Source organism: Mustela putorius, unplaced genomic scaffold, assembly GCF_011764305.1.
Source record: "Mustela putorius furo isolate JIRA1106 unplaced genomic scaffold, ASM1176430v1.1 tig00000196_pilon_pilon_pilon, whole genome shotgun sequence".
In the NCBI taxonomy this organism is placed as follows: Eukaryota; Metazoa; Chordata; class Mammalia; order Carnivora; family Mustelidae; genus Mustela; species Mustela putorius.
The window spans coordinates 3,564,194-3,591,447 of NW_025421310.1; the positions used below are offsets into that span (position 1 = coordinate 3,564,194).

General features: G+C 45.8%; 1 protein-coding gene and 1 long non-coding RNA gene across 2 annotated transcripts; one reads left to right on the top strand and one right to left on the bottom strand.

Annotated features, from left to right (window-relative positions):
- Nucleotides 1-6,290: 6,290 nt before the first annotated feature.
- On the bottom strand, nt 6,291-21,546 carry LOC101691041 (zinc finger protein 543). The gene is given in 4 exon segments (XM_013048064.2): nt 6,291-8,654; nt 14,397-14,492; nt 18,596-18,722; nt 21,041-21,546. Coding segments are annotated over 4 exon segments (1,842 nt in total). The 5' UTR covers nt 21,074-21,546; the 3' UTR covers nt 6,291-7,068.
- Nucleotides 21,547-21,575: 29 nt separating this feature from the next.
- Nucleotides 21,576-23,764, top strand: LOC106004129. The gene is made up of 2 exons (XR_001177001.2): nt 21,576-22,505; nt 22,888-23,764. It is a non-coding gene; the product is annotated as an uncharacterized LOC106004129 (long non-coding RNA).
- Nucleotides 23,765-27,254: the final 3,490 nt, after the last annotated feature.

Sequence of the window (27,254 nt, forward strand, 5' to 3'; positions counted from 1 at the left end):
TTTGCACTCCCTCTAGTAACGGCATGCTCCTGTTCCATACAAACTTAACACTGATCTGCCAGTCTTGATTCTTCGGTGCTTCTGAACAACCGGACTCGCCATTTGCTACACAAGTACACATACGTCCTGACATCAGGCCACCTCTCCTAATGCAAAAGTGATGCCCAATTGTACTTGTCCGGGATCTGGCCACAGAGAGGATTTCTCCACACCAGTGTCCTTCAGGGGCACTCTATGTGAGATGTGATGTATCATCAGCACATTTGCAGCCTACCCTGCAACGAGCAAGGCGCTCGACCTGTAGTAAGGCTGGGGTTTTTCCTATTCAACCACTGAACCAAAAGGACAAGAGTCTGATTCCACTTTCGATGTTTGTGGCCCACTTTCAATCCGACCTCCCCCTCTGCCCCACATTTGGACAACATGATATAAAACCCCACATGCTCCTTCCCTTTGTACAGGTGGGAGAGCTAAATGCACACCCTCACCCAGTATTAAGGCAGTAGGAGGTGACGGAAGGCGGTATTCCGCTTTCACCCGTGGTATAGTTTGGTGACGGCCCAGGGGAGGAGCTAATCTTCCAACCCCACCCAGAAGAATGAGGGCAGTCCGCACTCCACTCCCTGACCCCTCCGCAAGGCAGGTTGATAGAAATTACTCAATCAGAACAGATATAAAACAGACTGGGGGAAAAAATGTGAAAAGAACAGAGCCTCAGGACCCATGGGACAATTAAAAAAAAAAAAAGAAAGATTTAACATGTTATTCAAGTTCCAGAAAGGAAGGAGAACGGGTGCATCTAAAAATCATACTGGAAGAGAGGCGCCTGGGTGGCTCAGTTGTTAAGCATCTGCCTTTGGCTTAGGTCATTATCCCAGGGTCCTGAGATCCGCCCCGTGTTTCTCCCTCTCCCTGCTGCTCCCCCTACTTGGGCTCACTCTCTCTGTCAAATAAATAAATAAAATCTTAAAATATATATATTAAAATTTTTTAAAAAAAATACTGGAAGAAATAAAGGTTGAAAATATCCCCAAATTGACCGGCTAAAGGGATATGCCTACAGTTTCAAAAACCTAAACAACATCCCAAGCGGGATAAACAAAAAAATTCTACACCAGGACACAGAATAATCAAATTTCTGAAAACTAAAGATATACATTTAGGGGCACCTGGGTGGCTAAGTGGATTAAAGCCTGTGCCTTCGGCTCAGGTCATGATCCCAGGGTCCTGGGATTGAGCCCTGTGTCGGGCTCTCTGCTCTGCAGAAAGCCTGCTTCCTCCTCTCTCTCTCTGCCTGCCTCTCTGCCTACTTGTGATCTCTGTCTGTCAAATGGATGAATAAAATCTTTAAAAAAAAAAAAAAAAGACAAACATTTAAAAAGCAGCTAGAGGGAAAGGACATTATCTGTAGGGGAACAATGGTTTAAATGGCAGATTTCTCACCTGAAAACACAGAGGCCTGAAGGAAGTAACGTAACATTTTGCAAGTACTAGGAGAGAACTGCCAACCATGAACCCTATATCACATCAACATTTCCTTCAGGGGCACCTGGGTGGCTCAGTGGGTTAAGCCTCTGCCTTTGGCTCAGGTCATGATCTCAGGGTCCTGGGATCGAGCCCCACATCGGGCTCTCTGCTCAGCAGGGAGCCTGCTTCCCCCTCTCTCTCTGCCTGCCTCTGCCTGCTTGTGACCTCTGTCAAATAAATAAATAAAATCTTTTTTTTTTAAAAGATAAGGAAATAAAGCCATTGTCAGATGAAAGAAAACAAAGAACATTTGTCACCAGATCTACCCTGAAAGAATGGCTACAGCAAGTTCTCCAACAGAAAGGAAATAAGAGCAAAAAGAGGCTTGAAATTTCAATGAAAAGGGTTAAGAAACAGAAGTAAATTGACTATCCTTCTTCTCATAGACTTCTAAAAATGTTTGACGACTGAAGAAGGTAATAACATCATTTGACATGGTCTTCAACATATGAAGAGTAAACACCCAAGACAACTGTACGAAAAGAATAGTGAGTGTAAAGGGAGCTAACAGAAGTAAGGTTTCTACAATGCACTTAAGTTGCTAAATTACTGTCGACAGGAGACTGTGATAAATTGCACATGTACATTTTAATACTTAGAGTAGCCACTTAAAAAGATAAAGAAAGGAAAAAATATACCCCCGAAACCCTATACATGAATCAAAACTGATTTCTAAAAAATGTCCAAGGTCCAAAAAGAAGGCAAGGAAACCCCCTTCTCCACCCTTACAAAAACCAAAACAGAAAAACAGGAACAAGAAAGAGGAAAAATTAGGGGTGCCTGGGTGGCTCAGTGGGTTAAGCCTCTGCCTTCAGCTCAGGTCATGATCTCAGGGTCCTGGGATTGAGCCCCGCATCAGGCTCTCTGCTCGGCAGGGAGCCTGCTCCCCCTACTTCTCCTGCCTCTCTGCCTACTTGTGATCTCTGTCAAATAAATAAATAGTCTTTAAGAAAAAAGAAAGAAGAAAAATGAAAAATCAAAGAAGAAAAATGACATTATTTACTCCAAATATGTCAATAACTACTTCAAATATAAATGGTCTAATACATCAATTAAAAGACACAGTGTCAAATGGTAGGGGGGAAAAGCTTCTATATGTTAACCACAAAAAAATTACCTCAAATATAACAATATAGGTAGGTTAAAATAAAAGGGATGGAGGAAGGTGAACCATATAAATAGCAATAAAAATCCAGCAGTGTCTTTATCGATATCAGATAAAGTATACTTCAGAGCCATGAAAATTAACAGGGACAAAAAGGGTTATTAGTTACATGATAAAGGGTCAATACACGAAAAAGATACAGCATCGTAAGTGTATGTGCAGCAAACAGGAAAACATTCAAACACATAAAGCAAAAGGTAAGCAGAATAGAAAGAGACAATTCCACAATTCTAGTTGAGGATCTTGATACTCCTTGTTCAGTGATTGATAGAAACACTAGGAACAAAATCAGTAAAGATACAGAAAATCTGAATAACACCAATAACCAGCAGACTCTGCAATTTATAGAACACTCCATCCAGCAACAGGAGAATACATATTTTCTTCAAGTACCCATGAAACATTCAAGAACGTTGCTTATGGCTCACCTGTTTGTGGATCATAAAACAAACCTCAACAAATATAAACATTTTAAAATCACACAGAGCATGTACTCAGATCACATGTGAAACTAAAAATAACAGAAAAATAACAAAATATTCCAAAAACTTAGAAATCAAGGAGCACCTTTCTAAATAATCCATGGGTCAGAGAGGGAGTCTCAAATGGAATTAAGACATATTTAAACTGAATGAAAATTAATTCAAAACAAATGAAAAGTTTGTGGGATGGAACTTCAACACTGTAGAGAGGGAAAGTCATGAACCAAATGCTTCTTTCATTAGAAAAGAAAAAGAAAACACCCAGGTTAATTAGCTAATCTATGATCTCAAGAAACTACACACTGCTAAATAAAACCTGAGGGTAAAAGAAATAACAAAGACCAGAGAATAAATTGAGAATAGAAATAGAAAAAATCAATAATATAAAAAGCTAGTTCTTTGAAATAGTCAATAAAAGTGATAAAAATCTAAGATTAATAAAGATTAGAGGGGCGCCTGGGTGGCCCAGTGGGTTAAAGCATCTGCCTTCAGCTCAGGTTATGATCCCAGGGTCCTGGGATCAAGCCCCACATCAGGCTCCCTGCTTCCTCCTCTCTCTCTGCCTGCCTCTCTGCCTACTCGTGATCTCTGTCTCTGTCGAATAAATAAACAAAATATTAAAAAAACCCAAAAAGCCAAAAAAACTCCTAACCATTATTTCTCTATAACAATAATGTTAATGTGCAAACTGACATTAAAACTCAGTATGATACATAAAGATGCCCCCAAAAAGTACTTAGATAAAAATCTAACAAAAAATGATCAGTGGAAAATTATAAAACACTAACGAAATACAAAAAGAGCTAAATAAATGAAGAGACTTATGATGTTAATGGACTGAAAGAGTCAACATAATAAAGATGCCAAATCTCACCAAAATGATCCATAGACTAATGTGATGTCTATCAAAATTCCATCAAGATGTTTTATAAATAAAGAAAATCATGATAAAGTGTATATAGAAAGCCAAAGGAAAAATTAATATGGAAAGCTAAATCAATTTTTAAAATATAGGGAAGTCATCACTTTACGATTTTAAGATTTACTGAAAGCTACAGTAAGATATTACAGTGCTGGCAGAGGTTTAGACATGCACATCAATGAGATAATGTAGAGAACTCAGAAACAGATCAACATAGACATGCCCAACTGACTTCTGACTAAGAAGTAAATGTTCAATGGAGACATAATATGGTAATCTACTTTTCAACTAATGGTGCTGGCCAACTGAACATCCTTAGGCACAAATACAAGAAAGAAACTCAACCTAAACCTCACATGGTAATACAAACATGAACTCAACATGCATCAGAGATTTAAATGTAAAAGGTAAAACTATAAAACTTCTGAGAGAAAAATTCAGGACAGAGAGCTTGCTTAAGACTTCTTACACATGACATAAAAAGGATTAAGAGGTTCCTTCATAATAATGCCATGAATCAATGTAACAAAAATGGCTTGGCCTATGATGACAATACAGAAGTACACCCGTGGTGACTGAAAAGGCCCTGAGGAGCGTTCAGTGTGAATGCATGTTTATTTTTACATCTATCTCCACAGCATATTTCTTTTTTTTTTTTTAAGATTTTATTTATTTGTTAGAAAGAGGGAGAGAGAACACAAGTAGGCAGAGCAGCAGGCAGAGGGAGAGGGAGAAGCAGGCTCCCTGCTGAGCAAGGAGCCTGATGCCAGGCTCAATCCCACGACGCTGAGGTCATGACCTGAGCTGAAGGCAGCCATATAACCAACTGAGCCACTCAGGCGCCCCATCCACAGCATATTTCTTTTTTTTTTTTAATTTTTTAAAGATTTTATTTATTTATTTGACAGAGAGATCACAAGTAGGCAGAGAGGCAGGCAGAGAGAGAGGAGGAAGCAGACTCCCTGCTGAGCAGAGAGCCTGATGCGGGACTCGATCCCAGGACCCTGAGATCATGACCTGAGCTGAAGGCAGCGGCTTAACCCACTGAGCCACCCAGGTGCCCCACAGCATATTTCTTAATGAGAGATAATAGTATCATATGTAGCTCAAAAAATAAATAAATAAACAACAAAAAAAACAACAAAAAATACCAAAGGAATTCCAAAAGACCCTGACTTAGTATACCAGGACGAAGGCCATAGTAACAACAGTGAAACTCTACAGGTAACTGCATGTACACATACTAGTTTTATCAGTTAAAATTCTAGTCAATTTCCTCAATAGCAAGTCTTCACACAATCTTTTTTAAGAGTAAAAATGAGATTCCTTCCCTGTGCTTTTCTGAGTTTGTTTGTTTGTATGTTTGGTTTTTTTTTTTTTTTTTTTAAAGATTTTATTTATTTATTTGACAGAGAGAGATTACAAGTAGGCTGAGAGGCAGAGAGAGAGAGAGGAGGAAGCAGGCTCCCTGCTGAGCAGAGAGCCCGATGCGGGACTCGATCCCAGGACCCCGAGATCATGACCCGAGCCGAAGGCAGCGGCCCAACCCACTGAGCCACCCAGGCGCCCTGTTTGGTTTTTTTTAAGCTAATTTAGCTACAAGTTTTATTTTGTTTTGGCTCTAATCCAATCCCTAGAAAACAACTGATGTGGACTTGGGAAGAGTCTCTCTGAGGAGGATTGGAGAAGCTTAGGAACTGCAGAGGGAAGAATTCAGGTTCACCAGGGAAGGTCACATAGCTACACTGCCGTCTTCATCACCCAAACAAAAAACAATAAACAAGTAGATCAAGAGCAAGTACAAGTAGTGGGTTGTTAAATACACATGAAAAAATTTTTGTGTTTTTTCTTAAATCAAAGTCTTTTTTTTTTTAAGATTTTATTTATTTATTTGACAGACAGAGATCACAAGTAGGCAGAGAGGCAGATATAGAGAGAGGAGGAAGCAGGCCCCCCATGGAGGAGAGAGCCTGATGTCGGCCTCGATCCCAGGACCCTGGGATCATGACCTGAGCCAAAGGCAAAGGCTTTAACCCACTGAACCACCCAGGCGCCCCTTAAATCAAAGTCTTAAGAGTGTTGTACAGTGGGCCCATTCATATGTACATTTTTATCTCCTACAATATAACATTTCATAACTCAAGCCTTTATATTTCTCATTAAGACTTATGCTACTCAAGGGTAGAGACAAAGCTGCAGAACAAAGGATTTCAATAAATGTTTTTAGCACATGTTAAATGTCCAACTGTCCTGACAATGGACAGCAGTGGAAACATACATAAAAAAGAGGGGACAAGGCTCTGTGAACTCTGAAACAACATCCTCCCCTTTCCCAAATGAGATAAGGAAAAACACTGCCACAGGCTTATAACAGAAGTCTGAAAGAAGCCAGACTTACATTTCTTTCTCTTTTATGTCTTTTCCTCCTTTGTTTAAATATCCCTGAGATAATTTTTCAGTGTAAACTGAGGAGAAAGATGTGGCTGATGGTTATGCTAAGTGCATGAGAATGACTGACCACACTCCTGGATGAATTCTCAGATGCAGGATAAGGCTCCAGATAGGGTAAGTTTCCCGTCTGACTCCTCAGATGACAAATGATGTCTGTTTCTCATCGGGAAGGAAACTGAGGGGATTCTCTTTGGTATGAACGATCAGATTCTGAGTAAGAAGCTTCCTCAGTGGTTAGATTCAAGAAGTCTTTCCCCAACAGGAACTCTTGGAGGTTGACTGAGGACTTCCCGCTTGTGAAGGGTCTTCCCACTTCGGTTACACGGACAGGGTTTCTCCCAGTATGAATCCTCTGATGCTGAGTGAGGGACGGAGCTGCAACTGAAGGCTTTTCCACACTCACTGCACTCATAGGGCTTCTCTCCGGTGTGGATAACGGAGTGTCGGATGAGACTGGTGCTCCAGCAGAAGGATTTCCCACACTCCAGGCATCCGTAGGGCTTCTCTCCACTGTGAATCCGCTAGTGCCTCATGAGCCCTGACCGGCGGTTGAAGGCCTTCCCGCACTCCATGCACTCATAGGGCTTCTCTCCAGCGTGGATGCTGATGTGTCGAATGAAGTCTTTCTTAGTGCTGAAGGCTTTCCCATTCTTTACACTCAAAAGGTTTTTCTCCAATGTGAGCCCTTTTGTGCAAGATAAAAGTGTAGCAGTACGTAAAGGCCTTTCCATACTCGTTGCACTCATAGGTCTTCTCCCCAGTGTGGATGATAGCATGTCGAATGAGGTTTGCCTTCTGGCAAAAGGCTTTACCACACTCCACACATTCATAGGCTTCTCTCCACTGTGAATCCGCTGGTGTCTTGTGAGGTATGACCGGCGGTTGAAGGCCTTCCCACACTCCGTGCACTCGTAGTGTTTCTCCTCCGTGTGGATGCTGAAGTGTCGGATGAGGTCTGATCGATTGCTAAAGGCTTTCCCACATTCCTTGCACTCGTAGGGTTTTTCTCCAGTGTGGGCCCTTTTGTGCAAGATGAAAGTAGAGCAGTGGGTGAAGGCCTTTCCACACTCGCCGCACACATAGGGCTTCTCCCCAGTGTGACTCCGCTGGTGCTGCTTGAGGTGTGACCGGTGGCAGAAGGCCTTCTCACACTCGAGGCACTTGTATGGCTTCTCTTCTGTGTGGATGACATAGTGCTGAATGAGGTCCGTGCTGTCACAAAAGGCTTTCCCGCAGTCATTGCATTCAAAGGGTCTCACTCCGGTGTGAATCTGCTGGTGCCACGTGAGGTGAGACAGGCGGTTGAAGGCCCTCCCGCACTCCATGCACTCAAAGGGCTTCTCTCCTGTGTGGATGATGTGGTGCCGGAGGAAACCTGTCTTATCTCGGAAGGCTTTCCCACATTCTTTGCACACAAAGGGCTTTTCTCCAGTGTGGCTCCTGTTATGCAAGACTAGATTGGAGCGGTGGGTGAAGGCCTTACCACATTCACTGCACTTATAAGGCTTCTCTCCAGTGTGAATCCGCTGGTGCCTCGTGAGGTGTGACCTGCGGTTGAAGGCCTTCCCACACTCTGCGCACTCGTAGGGCCGCTCCCCTGTGTGGATCATGCGGTGCTGCAGGAGGTGTGTGCTCTTGCTGAAAGTTTTCCCACACTCGGTGCATTCATAGGGCTTTGCTCCAGTGGAAATCTGCTCATGTCGTACAAGAAAGCAATTCTTGGTAAACACTTTCCGTCGTTCCTCACACTGATAGGGACATTTCTCTTCGTGAATCAAGGGATCTTTCAGTAGTCCCTGTGAGTCATAACCGCGGAGAATATGTCCTGCAGGGATCAGCTGCTGTACAGTCCTTGAGTGTAGACCATCATCTGTCCCTAAACCATCATGTTTAGGCTCCATGTTCCCAGGGAGCTTCTCCGTTTGGGGGTCTATCCCTGGTTTCAACTGGCCTTCCAGCATTTCCGATGGCCAATCCTAACTCTTGCCTTGCCCCAACTGGGAGCCCCCCAGAGCCTGCTAAGCCTTTTGTTCCTGTGGCGAGACTTCCTCAGACAAGGCAAGGTGAGAAAGGGAAAGCTCTGGGGTCTCAGGTTTTGTGGTGTCACCTGAAAGGAATACAATATACAGACGGGCTTATTAGAGATGGCAACACAGAAAAACAAAATTGCCATGTCAGTGGGAATAAAGATGAAAACAATGGCTCTGTGCCTGCCATGTTTTCAAATCTCTAAAATCCAGTTTGCAATTTCTTTTCAGACCTTGAGTTCTTAAAACCTTTGAGCAGAAACCCAGAGGGGGAGAAGAGTTGGGGGACAGAGTGTCTGGCAACTAGGGACAAGAACACAGAGTAATGACACAGTGTGTGCTGGGTTTGCGCAAAGCAAGAATGCTCCAGATGCTCCAAGAGGCCAGCAGAAGGGAACCCAATGCAGCCTCCACGGCAGCTGGGAAGAGGCCGGTGAGGGTTTCCAGACAGGGAATGTGAGAAATTGCCATTTAGAGAAAACAGGAAAGCCATATCAGCCTTAGCTGATGGAATGAACTAAGGCCGAGTCTTCCAAGAATCAGGGAACCTGCAGGGCACCAGAGGATGGGGCTGGTAAGAGTGCAGCCCCTGACACGGGACTGGTATCCTCACAAGCAGAAACACAAGGGTTTTTGCGTCTTCTCAGCACCACGTGAGAATGGAAGAGGAGACTCTTCTCTGCAAACCAGGAAGAGGGCCCTCACCAGACACCAGATCTTAAACTGCTGGCCTCCAGAACCGTGGGAAATAAATGTTTCATCCTCCAGTCTGTGGTATTCTCGTTACAGCAATCCACGCTGACCAGACTGTTGGTATGAGCACTGTACTCATTCTTGTCTGTGATGTTAACTGTATTATTTTCAAAAAGAAATGAATGAGCAGACAACTTAATAATACATCAATTAATCACGGTCATTCATGAATCAGTGATTGTTGGGGTCACGCCCCCAAGATGGCGCCGGTCGCGCCCCTAAGATGGCTCCCGAGCAGTATGGACAGCCTAAAAAACATCCGCCCTGGCCACACGTGACCTCGTGCTGGTCACATGAGCACCGTATGCCACTACTGCCTACGAGCCCCAGATACCTCCTGTTCACGTGAACACCTCTGTGATTGGCTGTTATGCTCTATATAAGGCAAGGGAACTTCCCCGCAGGGGAAGGAGAAAGAAGAGGAGAGGAGAAAGATCGACCAGGGAATAAACAAGAGCTTGTGCATCGACCTGTGTGTGTGTTGGTGTTGCGTCATCTCTGCAGGCAGGGAGAGCGCAAGAAGTGAAGACAATGTGTCATTAGCCAAGGTTTGGCTTGGTACAAATCAAAATTTATACCTGAGGTCCACGAAGCAAGGATTAAAGGTCACAGCAGCGTTATGGTTAAGATCATGGTTTCCAACCACAGAAACCCTAGGCCCAAGTCCCACAAAAACTCAGTATGAGCTCCGTAGCACCTGGCAAGGCACTCACATTTCATAAGCTCTCCCTTTGTCTCCTAAAAAGTAAAGCCAGAAATAAAGACTGTGCTGTAGGACTCTGTGAGGATGAAGTGAAATCCTGCATTTGCCATGTTCATATATGAACCACATTCAGTAGGATACCAGATACTGCGCAAAACATGGCTACAAGTCAGCTCTAAATTTTTATTATGGGTTAGTCAAATAATATGCATCTGGGACCTAATTAGCAAGCATATAAACTGGCAGTGTCAGTTTGACCCGGAAGAGTACTGAAGAGTAGAAACAGTGGTCCATGAGATGCCTGCCGAGCCAACATTAAAGTCACCAAAAGAAGAGAAGGGAGGTCCTGGGAGATTAGCGGAGGAGGATCAGATGCTCACGACACAATTTAGAAGCCTGCTGAATTATGAATTCACAAGCACAGAGGTTCAGAGTGTTGGCTGAACGCTTGGTGCAAATCCTGCCTGTACTAAGTGAGCTGATATTGGACAAATTACTTAGCTGTTCCCATCTCAAATCCCTCGTCTGAAAAACTGAGCGTCTCTCAGTTTCTGCCTCACAGACTATCCTGAAGGTTAAATGAGAAAATGCCTATAAAGTGGTCAGCACACTGCCAGCCACTGGGGGATCGTTCAGGAAATTGCGGGCCATTACCCATCATCACTATGGCTGCTGCTGTATTTGAAAATTAGGAGCAAAGCAGTGACCGTATAAGGAACATTTTTAGTGCTGTGGTACAGAGGAACCCCCTCACAGGGCCTCAAAGCACAAAGAAAACGATGTCACCACTTTCACAGGTGAATGGTGGGAATGTGAAAGGGTTCGGCCTCTCCAGAACTGCCTGGCATTTTCCAATAAAGCCAACCTGAACTAGAAACATACTGGTATCTGTTCCTAACAGAAATTAGTGCTTATCTACACCAAGACGCCTAACAAGAATATTCTCAGCAGCATTAAGCTGAAAACAAGAGGAATGCCCGCCAAGAGGGGAATGGATGAACGACTGGCAGTTTTTCACACAATGAGATGTCACACTAGACCAAGAGTGAACAAACTCCGACTGTATGCAACCATATGAAAAGATTCTCATAGATGTAACGAAGGTCAAGAGGAGACAGACACAAAGACACCATGCAGTGGGGTTCCAAGTCAACACAAATTCATGCTAATGGTCTCAAAAGGGATTACCTAGCAGAAGGGGCTACTGAAGGCATGAGACCCTGATGAGGTGCTGGAAATGTACAGTAGTTCCTTCATCTGTGGGGGATTTGTTTCAAGACCCCAGTGGGTCCCTGAATTTGTGGGTAGGACCAACCCTATATATACTATTTTTTTCATATATATATATATATAATGTATAAATACACATTTATAATAAAGTTTAATTTATAAATTTGGCACATAAGAGATTAACAAAAGTAACAAAAGTAAGTAATAATAAAATAGAACAATTAAAACAAATACTGTAATAAAAGTTACACAAACATGGTCTCTCACTCAAAATATTTTATTATACGACACTCTCCCTTCTTGTGATGCTGTGAGATGATAAAATGCCTATACGAAGAGATGAAGTGAGGTGAATAACATAGGCATGTGACACAGTATTAGGCTACTGGTGACCTTCTAATGACACATCAGAAGAACAATCCTCTGCTTCTGGACCGTAACTGACCGCAAGTAACTGAAACTGCAGAAAGCAAAGCCACAGACCACGGTAGACACTATATATTAACACAGGTTGTGGTTATGAGTTTATACACACACGATGATTCATCAAGCAGACCTCTTAAGATTTTTGCACAAGAAGAGACCATAAGTGTAGACATCTCTTGCAAGAATGAGGCAACTTGGGGCGCCTGGGTGGCTCAGTTGTTAAGCGTCTGCCTTTGGCTCAGGTCACAATCCTGGAGTCCCAGGATCAGGCTCGCTGTCAGGATCCTTGTTCAGTGGGGAGTCTGCTTCTCCCTTTCCCCCTGCCCGTGCTCTTTCTCTCTCTCTCAAATAAATAAATAAAATCTTGGGACACCTGGGTGGCTCGGTCAGTTGAATGCCTGCCTTTGGCTCAGGTCATGATCCCAAGGTCCTGGGATCGAGTCCCACATTGGGTTCCTCGTTCAGAGAGGAGCCTGCTTCTCCCTCTGCCTGCCAATCTTCCTGCTTGTTCTCTCTCTCTCTGGAAAACAAATAAATAAAATCTAAAAGTAAATAAATAAATAAAATCTTAAAAAAAAAAAAAAAAAGAGACAACTTTTCCAAGAAGATGGGTTATGCAGGGAAACAGAGTTGATACCAGTGTGAAGACACTGGAGAGTTATAGGCCTTTTTCATTTACTTTCGTTTTCTGTGACACAACCAAGTGTATTTTTCTGCTGAGCAGAGAACAGGTAAAGTTACAGAAGAGACAGAAAAGCAGCGAAGAAGCCAATTCCCTGACGAGGTGTGCTCTGGCCTCTCATGCGGTCCTTTGCCATGGTCGGGGAAAAGGCCTCCTCCGGGGGGTGGGAAGGGAAGTCACACACAGGAGAGATTCAGATCAAAGTGTAACGGTTGGTGATCAAGCAACGTAAGAACAAAGACTATTTTCGACATGAAAATATGCGAAGACATCAGTGGCTGAGGGGTGTGGTGAAGGTCTGGAACAAGCCATCCATGGCTGGGGGAACCAGTGGGGAAGGCGGGGCGGATGAGAGGCACACAAGAGATGCGGGGAGACCAGCTCTCACCCAGGCAAAAGTTGAAAACCTGGACGCAGGAGTGTCGGAATGGGTCTCGGGGAGGAGGGGGGAGGGGAGCCATTCATGGGAAATGGACAGGATGTGTGACCATAGGGGCTGGTGGTGGTGAGGTGCTGAGGAGTTATCTGAAGTCGTAGTCGGCCTTCTGACATGCATGGGAGGTGGGAGGAGCAGTAGAATCAGAATCCTGAGGGGCGCCTGGGTGGCTCAGTGGGTTAAGCCGCTGCCTTCAGCTCAGGTCATGATCTTGGGGTCCTAGGATCGAGTCCCACATCGGGCTCTCTGCTCAGCAGGGAGCCTGCTTCCTCCTCTTTCTCTGCCTGCCTCTCTGCCTACTTGTGATCTCTCTCTGTCAAATAAATAATTAAAATATTTAAAAAAAGAAAAAAAAAGAATCCTGAGCTCCCTCTTAGGCATGTTGGGCACGAACTGTCTTTTCCAAACTCACAGATGTGAGACTGGTGACGAGCGTGAAGACTTGGAACACCTTCCAAGGGGCCAAACAGACACATACTCAGGATGAAAGCCCAAGGGACCACCAGAGGCGAGAGTGCTGGGCTCTGCAGAGGCGCCAGTCACCACACCAGATGTCCCCAGGGCCTTAGCAACCCAGGTCTGCAAAACGGAAGCTGAACGTTAGCTGGAAGGTTAAGCAGACAGAAGGGGTGCAAGGACTTGGAGCAAGGGAGTGTCTGAGTGTCTGACTGGCACCAGGAGGATGGGTGGATGGAGAAGGCGAGAAAGGGTGGAATACAGGGTAGAGCTTGCTTCCTGGTGATGCAGAAGGAAGTCTGAGGTACTATCATTACTAATGAGGGTTAATATTACGACGTGAATAACACCAACAGCTCACTTTTGCTGAGCCATTCGCTCACCGTGGGTCAGGGCCAGCGTGAGCCAGTTTCACACACAATCTGGTGCGTTCTCAGACAACCCACTGACTCAGGAAGAGACTGAGTGCAGCAGACTACACCCACTGAACCATTTGTTCTCTCCTTGGACACACAGCTCAAACTCATTTTCCAGCCCCAGGTGCTTAAGTGGGGCCAGATGTCTTGTTGGTGGAATGTGAGGAGAAACAGTGTGACTGGAGATGGGTATGACAGCTTCCTTTCTTCTCCCGTTTCCCCTCTGCCACCTGAAAGATGCCAGAACAACGTGCAAGTCTCATGATGGCAGGAGGTACCAGAATCCCTGAATAACTGCGTGGCACACAGCTCCACGCTGACTCCACGGTCGCTGGTAAGAAAAAGACTTTCATGTGCTGAGCCACCAAGATTCTGGACTATGCCTGTTAGAGCGGCTCTATTTACACTGGCTGAGCTTATGCATAAAGGCACAGTGAGACCATGCACCCACCCCAGGGCCACAAGGCTGCTGTGGGTCCCAAGCAGCAAGGGCTAAGAGCCCGAACTTATAACCTAGCAGGCCCCACACCTCCACAGGAGCACTGGGGATTGTGATAGGGCTGGAAAGGGTGGGCAGAAGGACCACAGGTTAAAAGGCTCATGGATCCTAAGCCTCTAGAGAGGCCACAACAATAAAACTTCCACAGATTCCAGAGGCAGTAATCACTGTGCTGTCTGCAAGCTGCTATGACCCTGACCGGGTCCGCTACTGGCACCCACCTGGGCAGGAGTTAGGGGAGAGGCCTCTCTTCGATGTCCGTAACTCTGGGCTGTCATCCAAGGTGTAGATCAGCTCTGGTTTGGGCAAAGGACAGCCTGTTCAAAGAGACAGAAAAAGGTTGTGGAAATTGTGGTGAGAGGAAAGAAACCCTCAATCTAGATGGGGACTTCAGAATTTAGAGAAGCCTCATAATGAAGCTGCTCGCATCCATCCAAACAAAATATGACCTGGAAACCAACGCATAAAACATCATTATGGTGCCCCAAAGACTGCAGACATCAGTGCTGGCTCCAGCGACAGCACCAAATCCCTTTAATCTCCAGCCTGTAGAATCCCAGCACTGTTTGGACCTATCTCCTGAAGGCGCTTCCTAATTAACACAGTCAGGGGACTCAGCCTCCCTGTGCCTCAGCCATACCTGGTGAACCTGAATGCCACCATGGACTAATTTACACAAAACCTCTGGGGTGAAGCCTAGCCATCAGATTGTAAACACTCCCCAAGTGATGGCACCCCACCTGGTAGGTTAAAAAACCCTGGTTTCCACCATTTCACAAATGGCATCCCTGATTATCGACAGTCTGAGGTAGGCAGAGGGGCTGGGTACTCTGAGTAAAGAGAAGGATTTATTCCAGACAGGAAGACTGGAAGACAAAAACAGGAACAAGGACAATAAATAGGAAACAGTGACAAACATGGTAAATATTAATCCCATTACATCAACATCACTTAGAACATCAATGTTTTTCTAAATTCTCCATTATAAGACACAGATTGTCAGAGTGGATCAAAAAACAAGACCCGGGAGTACCTGGGTGGCACAGTTAAGTGTCTGACTGTTGGTTTCAGCTCAGGTCATGATCTCAGGGTCATGAGATTAAGCCCTGTGTCAGGTTCCATGCACTCAGTGCAGACTCTGCTTGAAGTTCTCTCTCTGTCTCTCTCTGCCCTTCCCACTCGTTTTTTCCCTCTCTCTAAAATAAATGAATAAATCTTTCTCTCTCTTTTTTTTTTTTTTTAAGATTTTATATATTTGACAGAGAGAGAGAGACAACAGAGAGGGAACAGAAACATGGGGAGCGGGAGGGGGAGAAGGAGACTTCCCAAAGAGCAGGGAGCCCAAAGAGGGGCTTGATCTCAGGACCCTGGGATCATGACCTGAGCTGAAGGCAGACGCTTAACAACTGAGCCAGCCAGACACCCCAATAAATGAATAAATCTTAAAAACAAAGACAAAAACAAAACAAAACCCAACTATAGATTGTCTATAAGAAACCCACTATAGGGACGCCTGGGTAGCTCAGTTCGTTAAGCAGCTGCCTTCGGCTCAGGTCACCATCCCAGCGTCCTGGGATCGAGTCCCACATCGGGCTCCTTGCTCCTCAGGGAGCCTGCTTCTCCCTCTGACTCTGCCTGCCACTCTGTCTGCCTGTGCTCGCTCTTGCTGTCTCTCTCTGACAAATAAATAAAATCTTAAAAAAAAAACAACCCACTGTAAATATAAAGACACAAACATATTGAAAATAAATGAATGTAGAAAAATACACTAATATGTTAATAAAATATGCTAATGCTAATCAAAAGAAAGCAAGCATATCTATGTTAATTTCAGACAGAAAAGACTTCAAAGCAAGGAAAGTTACCAGGGATAAAGAAGGCATTACATAATGACAAATAGTTAATTTGCAAAGAAGACAGAAAAGTCCTTAATCCGTATGTGTCTGGCAACACAGTGTCAAACTACACGAGGCAAAAATTGATAGAATGGCAAGAAGAAATAGATGAATCCACCATAAAGTTGGAGATCACACTATTCCTCTAGGAGCAATGTACAGATCCGAAAGGCAGAAAGCTAGTAATGACATAGGTGAACTCAACAATACTATCAATTAACTGGCTATAACTGACATCTGCAGACTACATCCAAAAACAGATACACATTCTTCTCAAACTCACATGGAACATTCCCATGATAGATTATATTCTGGGCCATAAAAACACACTTTAATAAATTTTGAAAAGAACAGAAATCATTTAAAAAAGGGGGAAAAATATCAGGAGGCAAAAAACAAAGCTTAAATAGAAATGAGCGAACACATGATTTGAAATTAAACATTAATGATTGAGAGAAAGGAAAAAAAAGGAATAGAAACCATAAAATATCTGCCCTTAGACCATAGAGTAATTAACTAGAAATTAATAACAGAAATATAATTGGAAAATCACCAAATAGGTAAAGATTAAACAACACACTTTTAAATAACATAGGGGTCTAAGAAGCCATCTCAAGAAAGTAAAAAATATTTTGAACTAAATGGAAACAAAAATATGGGGCACCTGTCTAGCTCAGTTGGAAGAGCATGTGACTCTTAATCCTGGGGTCACGAGTTTGAGTCCCACACTGGGTGTACAGGTTACTAAAAATGAATAAATAAATAATCTTTAAACAAACTAAAAAACCAAAAATAAAACCTAGTGAAATTTGTGGGATGGAGCAAAGCAATGCTTCGCAGGAAATTTATAATAGGATACATATTTTTTTAAAAGAAAGATCTGAAGTTAGTTATATAAATTTCCACATTAGCCAACTAGAAGAATAAATTAAATGCAAAATAAACACTACAAAAAAAAAAAAAAGAATTAGAGCAGGAATCAATGAAATTGAAAGCAGAAAATAGAAAAAAAATCAACAAAACCAAAATTTGGCTCTCTAAAAAGATCAATAAAATTGATAACCTTCTAGCCAGGCTAACAAAGAAAAAATAAGAAAAGATGCAAATTACTAGTATCAGAAATAGAACAGAGGGTATGCCTGGATGGCTCAAATGGTTAAGCATCTGCCTTCAGCTCAGGTCATGATCCCAGGGTCCTGGGACTGAGCCCCGCATGGAGCTCAATGCTCAGCTGGGAGCCTGCTTCTCCCTCTTCCACTCCCCCTGCATGTCCTCCTTCTCTCACTGTCTCTCTCTCTGCGTCAGATAAATAAAATCTTAAAAATATAAATTAAATTAAATATCATTTACATTAGTACTCCCTAAATGAAATACTTAGGTATAAATCTAACAAAATATATATAGAATCTATATGAGGAAAGCTACAAAACTCCACTTAACAAAATCAAAGAATAAATGGAATATTTCACGTTCATGGATAGGAAGACTCAATATTGCCAAGATCAGTTCCTCCAAATTTGATCTGTAGAGTTAATGCAATACCAGTCAAAACCCCAGCAAGTCATTTTGTGGATATTAACAAACTGATTCTCAAGTGTATATGGAGAAACAAAAGACCCTGGTCTCCTATGCACTAGAGTGAAAAGGAAACAGTAAACACTCCTGTGGGGCCAGCAACCTGAGTCCAAGAAGGCTAAAGCAGTGAGAGGGGGAGGGGGATGTGAGCAGGAGAAGTCAATCCTCAAGAAAGGGGGGTCGGGGGAGAGGCAGACTTAGTGATGCTAGACGCCATTTCATGAACCACCAAGAACAAAAAATTTGCACACGGTAATTTAGTCAAATAGAGACACATGCATAAATATAAAATATCATCTATTCCGGCCAACATTTCACAAAAGAAACCAAAAAACGCAGAGGAGAGCTTTTCACAATGAAGATGTGTCTTTTAAAGTGAAGAGATTAAGCTTTATGAGGGACTTGCTGCAGTGGCCCTATTTTCCTTATTTGCCAAGGATGGCATGTTGGGAGAATTAACGGAGTGAAAAGAAACAGTATCAGCATATAAAAAGGAGTAGAGACAGGAACAAGGGGCCTCACATGGCAAGGACTGGTGCAAAATAGCCGTGGCAGAAAAAAGTCACCGTAAAAAGACAAAGACACAAGCAGACCCACAGAGAGAAGCCAGGACAAAAGCCCCCAAAACAGGGATTAATTGTGTTTCTCTAAGTTCCTGTATCAGTCCCTCAAGGGGCCCAGATGGAATTCCTGCCTTTAGGCTTTGTGAGACAACCCCATTTCCTCCCAACACACCCTTCTCCTTTGGCTGTGACCAAAAGTAAACTATGTTTCTTGCTTAACTCTCCCTGAGACACAGGAGAGCAGGCAGGAAGAGAGGAGTCTAGAAAATGACTGAAATGGAGAGGACGGGAGGGCTCTAGAGACCTTTCCAAGCAGCCAGGCCTGGAGCCAGAGAGCAGTGAAGGAGGTGACAGGTCTCCCACATCACAGAATTAGGGAGGCCTTACCCAGAGAGAGCAGGAGCCCACACGTCTCCAGCAACACTTCCTGGTACAGGGTCCTCTTGGCTGGGTCCAGCTGCCCCCACTCCTCCCGGGTAAAAGTCACGGCCACATCATCGACGGTCACAGGCATCTGAAAAGTCAAACAGAGGCAGTGGTTGGTCTTGGGGCTGCTGGGGCTGTTGGGACTGCTGATGGGAATCACAGCCCATTTCTCTCGATGGAAAGGGAACAGAGTGACCAAACACCCCCTGAGGTCTGAGCTCTGTGCGGGACTCAAGGGAGCAGAGATGTTGTTTTGCCCTGATTACAGCAGTATGAGACAGCGCCTCCTGCGTGGGAGCCAGTGGAGAACGGCATGAGGTCAGGACCTTCCCACGTGGACTGTGAGGCACGGAATGGTAAGGGCTTTAAGACGCCACAGGAATGGGAGAGAGTAACAAAGATAATGAAAACAGCACCAATAACAATTACAGCAAGAGCAGCCCAGACTCACCGATCTTCACTGCGCGCCTGACTCATGCCGATGGGCTTCCTGTCCTGCTAATGTGAACGTCCCCAGCTCTGAAGCCATAATCCTGAGGTTTGAATCCCACGTCTTAGAATCAACACTTGCCTGCATGTGAACTTAGGAGGCTCACGTCATTTCTCTGAGCCTCAATTTCTGGATCAATACAGTAATTCTCACCCAGCAGTAAAAGTATGAGAATTAAAGAAAAAATCTTTGTAAAAGAAACACTGGGGTGACTAGCCACAGCCTATGAAGTCAGTATCATTATCACGTTCCTGCCAGACAGGGCCCTGAGGTCCAGGGGGCTTCAGTAGTTCATCCACAGTTTACATGTGGTATGAGGAGAGGCAGGCTCTGAACTGAGGTCCCTCTGGTCCCTCCAGTCTAGCGTCTAATGGCATAATCCTGACACTCCTCCATTAGTAAAGGAGTCAATGAAGATGTGAGGAACTTCAAAAAAATTTCCCAGCCACATTCGTTTCAGCCATCATTGAACATAATTCTGCGGACACGGGCAGAGGAGCAGCTCATCGTCACCCACCTCACAGGACGATCACCTAAGGTGGTGGCACCTGCTTGGGAAGTGGCAGGGCCTGGATCGGGTCCCACTGCCTTCTGCTCCTCAGAGACTACCAAGGAGAATCCACAGTGAGTCACTGTTTCTTTTTCCTACATGAGTCTTCCCCTCACCCTCTAGCTTTGGCAACTATGAAGGAACTTAAACCCCCCACCCCAACCACCTGAGTCTCAACAGCACATATTGCTGAGGAGAAAATACTTCAGGCCCAGAAAATAGAAGTCACTGAGGACAATGTGGGCTTTGGCCATGAGAAGAGCCTTCGATTTCTCACAGTGTCTGTCACGGGTGAGAGTATGATGGAACATCCAGCACATGACCCACAGTCTGGCCCTCCCAGGGTTATGGTTATGTCTCAGCAGACGGAGATAGAGGGGCCATGGAAATCACACCGGTACTCTGGCAACGCCTTAAACAACTAATCTACCCTTTTTGTCCACACATTTCCACTTGCTAAAATGCCATATCCCCAAGTCATGCCCAAGGCCTGTACGGAAGCCTGCTTGGCTTACAAAGTTGACTTCAGGTGTCACCTCCAGGTATCCCTGTCTGTTTTTTGTAGAGAAAAGAGTAAAAATGCAGGCTGGGGTGCTCAATACACTGGTTGTTTCTGCTACTTAAGAGCTGCAGTGAGTTGGGGCACTAAACCTCTGAGCCTCAAGGTGTTCTTGTGCAAAAGAGAGATAACAATACAACTCAACTCAGAGGAGCCGAGGATTAAATGAGGTGATAGGTTATGACTGTCAGCCCAAAGCAAGAACAAGTGGAGGTCAGCTATCACGCTTCTCCTGTTACTGGTCTCACTTTGCTCCCACCACATCCTAGACAAATTCAACCACCACACTTGTTTAATTTTGCCAGGCTCCCTACACAACAATGCCGGATGATGGCAAGCAGGGAAGGGCCCATTTCGGCTGAACTGCTATGAACATTCTCTCCAAGCAAATGACATCTGAGCAGAGACCAGAGGATGTGAGAGGGAGGCCCTGAAACGTCACAGGGGGAGTATCCCAGGCAAAGGCCAGTGCAGGGACAAAGGCTGGTGGTGAAGAACCTAGCATGGTCAGGCTGGGACAGCCCGAAAGGCCAGAGGAGGTCGGCGGGGGCACGGGTAGGCCCCTGCAGGTCATGGCAGCGGGCAGGATTAGTAAGCCAGGGAGCCAGCACTTCTCATCCTTCGTGCCCAGACTGAGCACCACCTGAGATCCGCCACAGACGCAGCACTACAGATCAAGGGACACGCCAGCCACTTGCTGTCAACAAACGACAAGGAGAAATGAAATCGAAGGGCATCCTTGGCCTGCAGGCGCCCAGGAGCCGCCGCAGCAGACGGGCAGCAATGCTAAGAGCATCGTCCACTCACCCACATGGGGTCCGTCCACGCAGCCGCCATCATGGGGCCCTGTGCACAGAGCAGGGCCCGTGGGACAGCGGCCGAGGGGTTGCCACCTTTTCGCTGCCCAGTGCGGGGTGACCTCGACTGACTGTCGCACTCCGAGCCTCAGTTTCCCCAGTGTGAAACGCGCCCCAGGCCCTCAGCGTCGCGCCGGGGCTGCAGAGAGAGAGCCCCGCGCCCCGCAGGCGCTCACGTGACACCCCGTTATGGAGGACGAGGGACGGGTGTCAGGCTCATACAAAGACACGAGGACGGACCTACGGTCCACACCACCGTCTCCGCTCTGGCCTCAGAAAGGTGCCCTGCCTTTCCAAGTCCCTGTTCAAAGCCCCACAGCCGGGGTAAGACCAGCCCGGCGCAGGCGGATGACGTCCTCCTCATGGGACCGGGAGCCCCGCCCCGCCGGAGCGGGCCGCAGGAAATGCCCCTGTCCTGGGCAGTCATTGGTCCAGTGCCCGCGCGACACGCGGAGCACAGCCTTCTGGGTAATGTGGTTTTTTCCTTTGCTGACAGTAGCGGTGGGGCAGTTTCCGAGCGTGTCTTCTCCGGAAGAGTCGCCTCAGACCCGCTTCAAAGAGTGGGATCTAGGGGCGGGGGCGAGGCCATCCCTGTCCCGCCCGGGGAAGGTGAGGCTCGGCGGCGGGGAACTCCCCTCGCGATCAGAACGCGTGGTCACCAGGCCTTTGGGTCGGCTGGTGACTTCCCCCGTGCGCCTTACCTCCGGAGATGCCTCTGGACGGAAGACGGATGTTCGAGAGGTGACGGCACCGGCGGGGCCAGGACGCCGGAAGCCCCCTCCCACGCGGCCCCCTCTGAGGGCCCTCCTGTGGGCCAGCGCCACGCGCTGCGGCGCCTTGACGCGCGGATCGGGCCCGGGAGCCGGAGGGGCGGCGTGCGAGCCCCGGAGCTGGGGAGGCCGCCCGTGACCCCAGGCTGGAGCCGGGCGCTGTGGAGTGTCTGTCCCACGCGGCACCTCGCCCTGCGTCTGAGCGCCGGCGGAGGGGTTGTGCGCGGACGCGGAGTGCGGGAGTGGTCGGCCGCCGCCGCCGCCTCGAGTCTCCGCCAGGGCGAGAATAGGTGGAGACGAGAACGGACCGGGGCGAAGCCAGAGCCAGTCCGTCGCTGAGGAGGTACAGATGAGAAACCGACAGTCACGTTAGTGGTTCGAACAACCCTTCAAGACCGTATCTCAGATGTTTTAGAGGTCACTGTCGGTTACTTCTTTGGGGTCCCCCCCCCATACCTCGGGCAAAGGTGAGAGAATGAAATGCAGCTTCCAACCAATCGAGCGCACGCACACCTACAGAAGTGGAAACGGTGCGCGTTTGACCCTACTGTCCTGTCGCAGTTACTAAACACATCACGAAGAAGTAGGACTCGCTTTCTTTTCTCCCCGGGTGTATGAATGGGAATCACAACACGCATATTTCTTGTAAGTACTTGTATTTATTCACTTTAAAAAAAAAAAAAAAGAATTAGTAGTGCTCTCGTGTAAATGAATACAGGGAGAGAAAAGAAATCTTCCTAAAGAATTCCAAATGACTGGGGCGCCTGGGTGGCTCAGTGGGTTAAGCCGCTGCCTTCGGCTCAGGTCATGATCTCAGGGTCCTGGGATCGAGTCCCGCATCGGGCTCTCTGCTCAGCGGGGAGCCTGCTTCCCTCTCTCTCTCTCTCTCTGCCTGCCTCTCCATCTACTTGTGATTTCTCTCTGTCAAATAAATAAATAAAATCTTTCTTTCTTTAAAAAAAAAAAAAAAAAAAAAAAAAAAAAAAAAAAAAAGAATTCCAAATGATACGCAGACACTTTATTTCAGGTGATGGAGCTTGACTCCCTCGAGTTGGCTGGATTGGTGACTGAGTATGCAAAGAGAAAAATGGTAACTCGACAGCAGAGGAAACTGGCAGACACCACCCTTACCGCCTGATGGAGGCTAACATCATTAGTAATGTCATGTTCACACCAGGTATGAGCACACGGCAACAAAACTGTTCTGGGATGTCCTTTCCCAAAACCCCCAACTTCACTCATCAAAAAAAAAAAAAAAAAAAAAAAAAAAAAAAGAGAGAGAGAGAGAGAGAGAGAGAGAGAAAAGAAAAAGATAAGATAAATGCAAATTGAGTAACATTGTATAAGATACCTGATGCATCCTCATCAAAAGTGTTTGGATCATGAAAAACAAGGATAACAGAACAACCGTTAGAGATGAGAGAAAACTAAACAGATAAAATGATTAAATGCAACTTGATGGCCTGGAATGGGATACTGCAACACAAGGACGATAGTGGGGAAAAAATTTAGTAAAATCCAAATCATTTGTAAGGTAAACAGTATTGTATCAATGTTAATTTCTTTGCTTTGATGAATGTACTACATATCTATGAAATAGTAACATGAGGTGAAAGTGTGTGGAAGTTACATGGGAACTCTATATTTGCCACGTTACACTAAATCTAAAATTGTTTAAAAATAAAAAAATGTAAAAAGAGCAAGGAGGGACGTCTAGCTTGACAAAATGAGTAGTTATGTGGACTCATTCCCTAGTGAAACTGGTGAAGAAGGTCATGAAACAAGCAAACAAAACAACAAAATTTAATGTCTGTGGAAATGTTCCTAAGTATATACAACAAATGAACATTTATTCAAGATGATCTATAATTCTATAAAAACAGTGGAAGTCTTTGGTATTTGAACTGAAGGACTTTCATTTTCCTTCAACATTCCCATCAGCGAGAGAGAAAATCCACTGTGCGGTGGTGCAGATGAGAGCACAGGGGTCCATCACTCCCAACTCCCAGTGGGAGAGTTACCTTCCCAGGAGGGGCAGAAGGTCTGCGTTGTTCATCCTGCTCCCAGCTAATTGTTGCTAAGGTTAAATTCCTGGCCAGTGTGGTCCCAGAGTCCTCTTTCTCCACCCACTCAGCACCTCTGGGTTGGAGACCCACCTTGGGCATGATGCTGGTTCCATGAGAACAAGAGAGATTCTATAAGGAATGGAAGGAAGAGCTGACTGGAGCTGACATCTCTTAAGAGGGTGATTCCCCCCAAGTGACACAGGCTGAACATGAAGCAGATTGATTACAGAATAGTGGTAGGCTATCATTTTCACCCCGGCTGAGAGGAAGTATTTCCATATTAGGAGAGAGCAGCTGGAAAGACTTGAAGCTACTTTCTTTCTTCAGCTCCCCAAATGGGGGTGTCAGAAGTGGGCCATTGTCACCACTCCCAGGTCAAGAGCGCTGGCTCAGTTATTTTGCTTGGGGGAGGCAGAGAACCTGGGAAGACAAACTTGGGAGTACCTTGCCTAGGGAAGAGCAAATATCAAACATGGTAGGAACCCAAGGAGCTTGAATATTTTTGGTTCAGGCTGTGGAGCAATTTTCCCCAGAACTTTGCTGAAAGCAATGTAATTCTGGAACTCTCTCCTCAAAACCCAGGAATGGTATCTTTAGTTCTCTGTAGGCAGAAAAACTCACCAACTCCCAAATCCTCTCTGACCAGGAATGCATTCAATGGGTCATGACCCTGGAATTCTGTAATCAGTCCGCTTCGTGTTCAGCCTGTGTCACTTGGGGGGAATCACCCTCTTAAGAGATGTCAGCTCCAGTCAGCTCTTCCTTCCATTCCTTGTAGAATCTCTCTTGTTCTCATGGAACCAGAAGCACACACATATCCTAATCCCAAACAATGACTGTCACCCAGGGACTGTAGCTCCCCATGGAATCACATGCTAGTTTTGGGGGGGGCAGAGACAGGGCGTGAGTAGATCAACAACCAGTAGTCCTAGCAATGGGAGCATTTAGTAGCCTCCACGTTACATTCATGCTGCAAATGTCTCCTAGAACAGCTGAAGGAGGGCACTTTGCAAGGTGCTGTGAAGGATATAATATTGAGTCATTCATACCCAAACTGTAGACAAGTGGTCTGGGGTGATGGACTCCTCATGTCAACCATTCCCTCGTCATGGAGGTCTCCCTGTATCTCTCAGTTTTAAAGTAGCCCTCCACCCCAATATCACTCTTCTATTTCTCTCTTGTCACTCATAATGATTTAAAAATCTATTTACAGATATTTATTTGGTCAATTCAGTATTTACTGAGTGCCTGCTGACAAGAACTGCAATCAACAATGGGGACATATACATACCAAGAAAGTACATCCCTGCTCTAGAACACCTTTCATCCTAACCACCAATGACTGAAAAACAAAAACAATGAAAACCCTAAGCAATATAGGTTGAAAGGAGGGAGTGCTGTGGAGATGGGAAAATCAGAGTAAATGAGAAATAGTGGGAGAGCAGAATGGAAACAGTTCTGCAGTACTAAGTAACATGGCTGCGACAACTCTAATGAGTTAACAGCAGATCAACCAATTCCTGGGTACATTTTATTTATTTGTTTTCCCCTGGGTATATTTTAGAGCATACAGAAAACGTTCCAAGCTCCTGTTGATGACCTACAAGGCAGACACAAGGGCTCCATTTCTCTGATTCACCTTGTCCCACGTGAACCCCTGCAGACGCAGCTCTGGCCATGCTACCCTTCGTGCCCTTCTTGAGGCACCCAGTGCTCTAGCACATGGCTCTGGCTGTATTCTGGGTGAAACACTGTTCCCTTAGATAGCAGCTCAGTGACTCATTATCCGTGCATAGATGTTCAGGAGGGAGAGGATTACCATGAAGGGAGATGTTTATTCCTACAGACCTTTAGGCTCAGCATGCAGGGCACAGGAGGCAGGGCCATGTGAAGACCAGGATGGGTCAGGAGGCAAAAGTGGAGGACAAAAACATGGTCCAGAACTTTTGTATTTAACACAGGAAAGGCGAGGCAGGGCACGGGAGACAGCTTGGGATTGGCTATTTTGAATACTACTGGCAGGCTGTAGGACAGAGGGTGTGTCCCTGTTTGTCTGATACCAGGACCTGGATGATCAGCACAGAATATTGTCTCCTACAATGGAAGAGCCTGGAAGAAGGGGTTGGTTCCCATGAGGGTCTTTGGATTGTCTAATTGAGGTGTGAAAGGCAAGTCCCCATCAGTAGTTGGCTATCTCTGAGAACTGTTCCCAGGAAAAAGCAGCCTCCCTGTGGAGAAGCCCCAAAAACAGAGCACCAAGAATAAATAAGGAAATACAGTGAATACACTGTGACATGGGTAGTAGCTACAGCAAAGTTTTAAGTAAATTGGTGATGTCACTTGATTCAGGTTTCAAAAAGATGACTCTGGGTGCTCGATGGAATTTAGATTATGGAAGGGGCATGAGAGGGGGAAGATCTGTTAGAAAATTATGACTGCATTCCAGATGGGTGAGGACGCTGAGTGAAAAGAAGGTAGTGACAGGGGAGGTGGGTTATTACAAAGTGCGAACAGCTGACCAGAAGGGACAACTTAACCAAACTAGTGCAGAAGCACGGAGGACACGAATATAATGGTCTCACAGTAGGCATTGTTGTTCTTTAATCTACCCACACCCTGCGCAGCCTCCTTCACATGGTGAGCAGATTTCCGATGATACTACAGTGTGTCCTCATGGAAATGCTTTACTACACAGAGATGCTCAGGCAAATATCACTGTCTGCTGTCCCAGAGCCCAAGCCAAGGGCCAGCCCGGGGGACTGTACAGGAAAGTATTCCCGAACATCCTCTCCTACTCAAATGCTATGGATCACAAAGGACTGGCCCCCGGCCAGCTCCGAGAAGACAACCTGAGTCCTTGAACATGGCCAGAGGAACTTCAGGCCTGTATCTGCAGGGTCCACGCTTCAGGCTGACCGGGTCACTTAAGCTAACACTGAGGCTCACAGGAAACAGATGGTTTTGTACACCCGAGCCTCTGAGCCACACTGTATCTTTGCCTCCTGCGGTCCCACCGAGTATCCATGGGCAGTCACCAAGGCACCACGTGCCTCAGGAAGAAACCCTGGGCACTGAAGTGTGGTGACTTTCCCTCGTTGGCGATACTAGAACATGTCGTCCCACATGTTTGCCGAAAGATTTAAGCAAGGGCCTGTGCGACTGCACTGGGAGGGAATGCCTGGAAGCTCGGGCTTAGTTTCTTTACCCTGTGTGCCTTTTCCCTTTGGGGACCTGGACCTGTGTCCTTGTGTTGTCACAGACAGTAACTGGGAGTACAGCAGCAGTTCTGAGTCGAGGGACGACTCCTGGCGAACCACCAAGCGAAGGT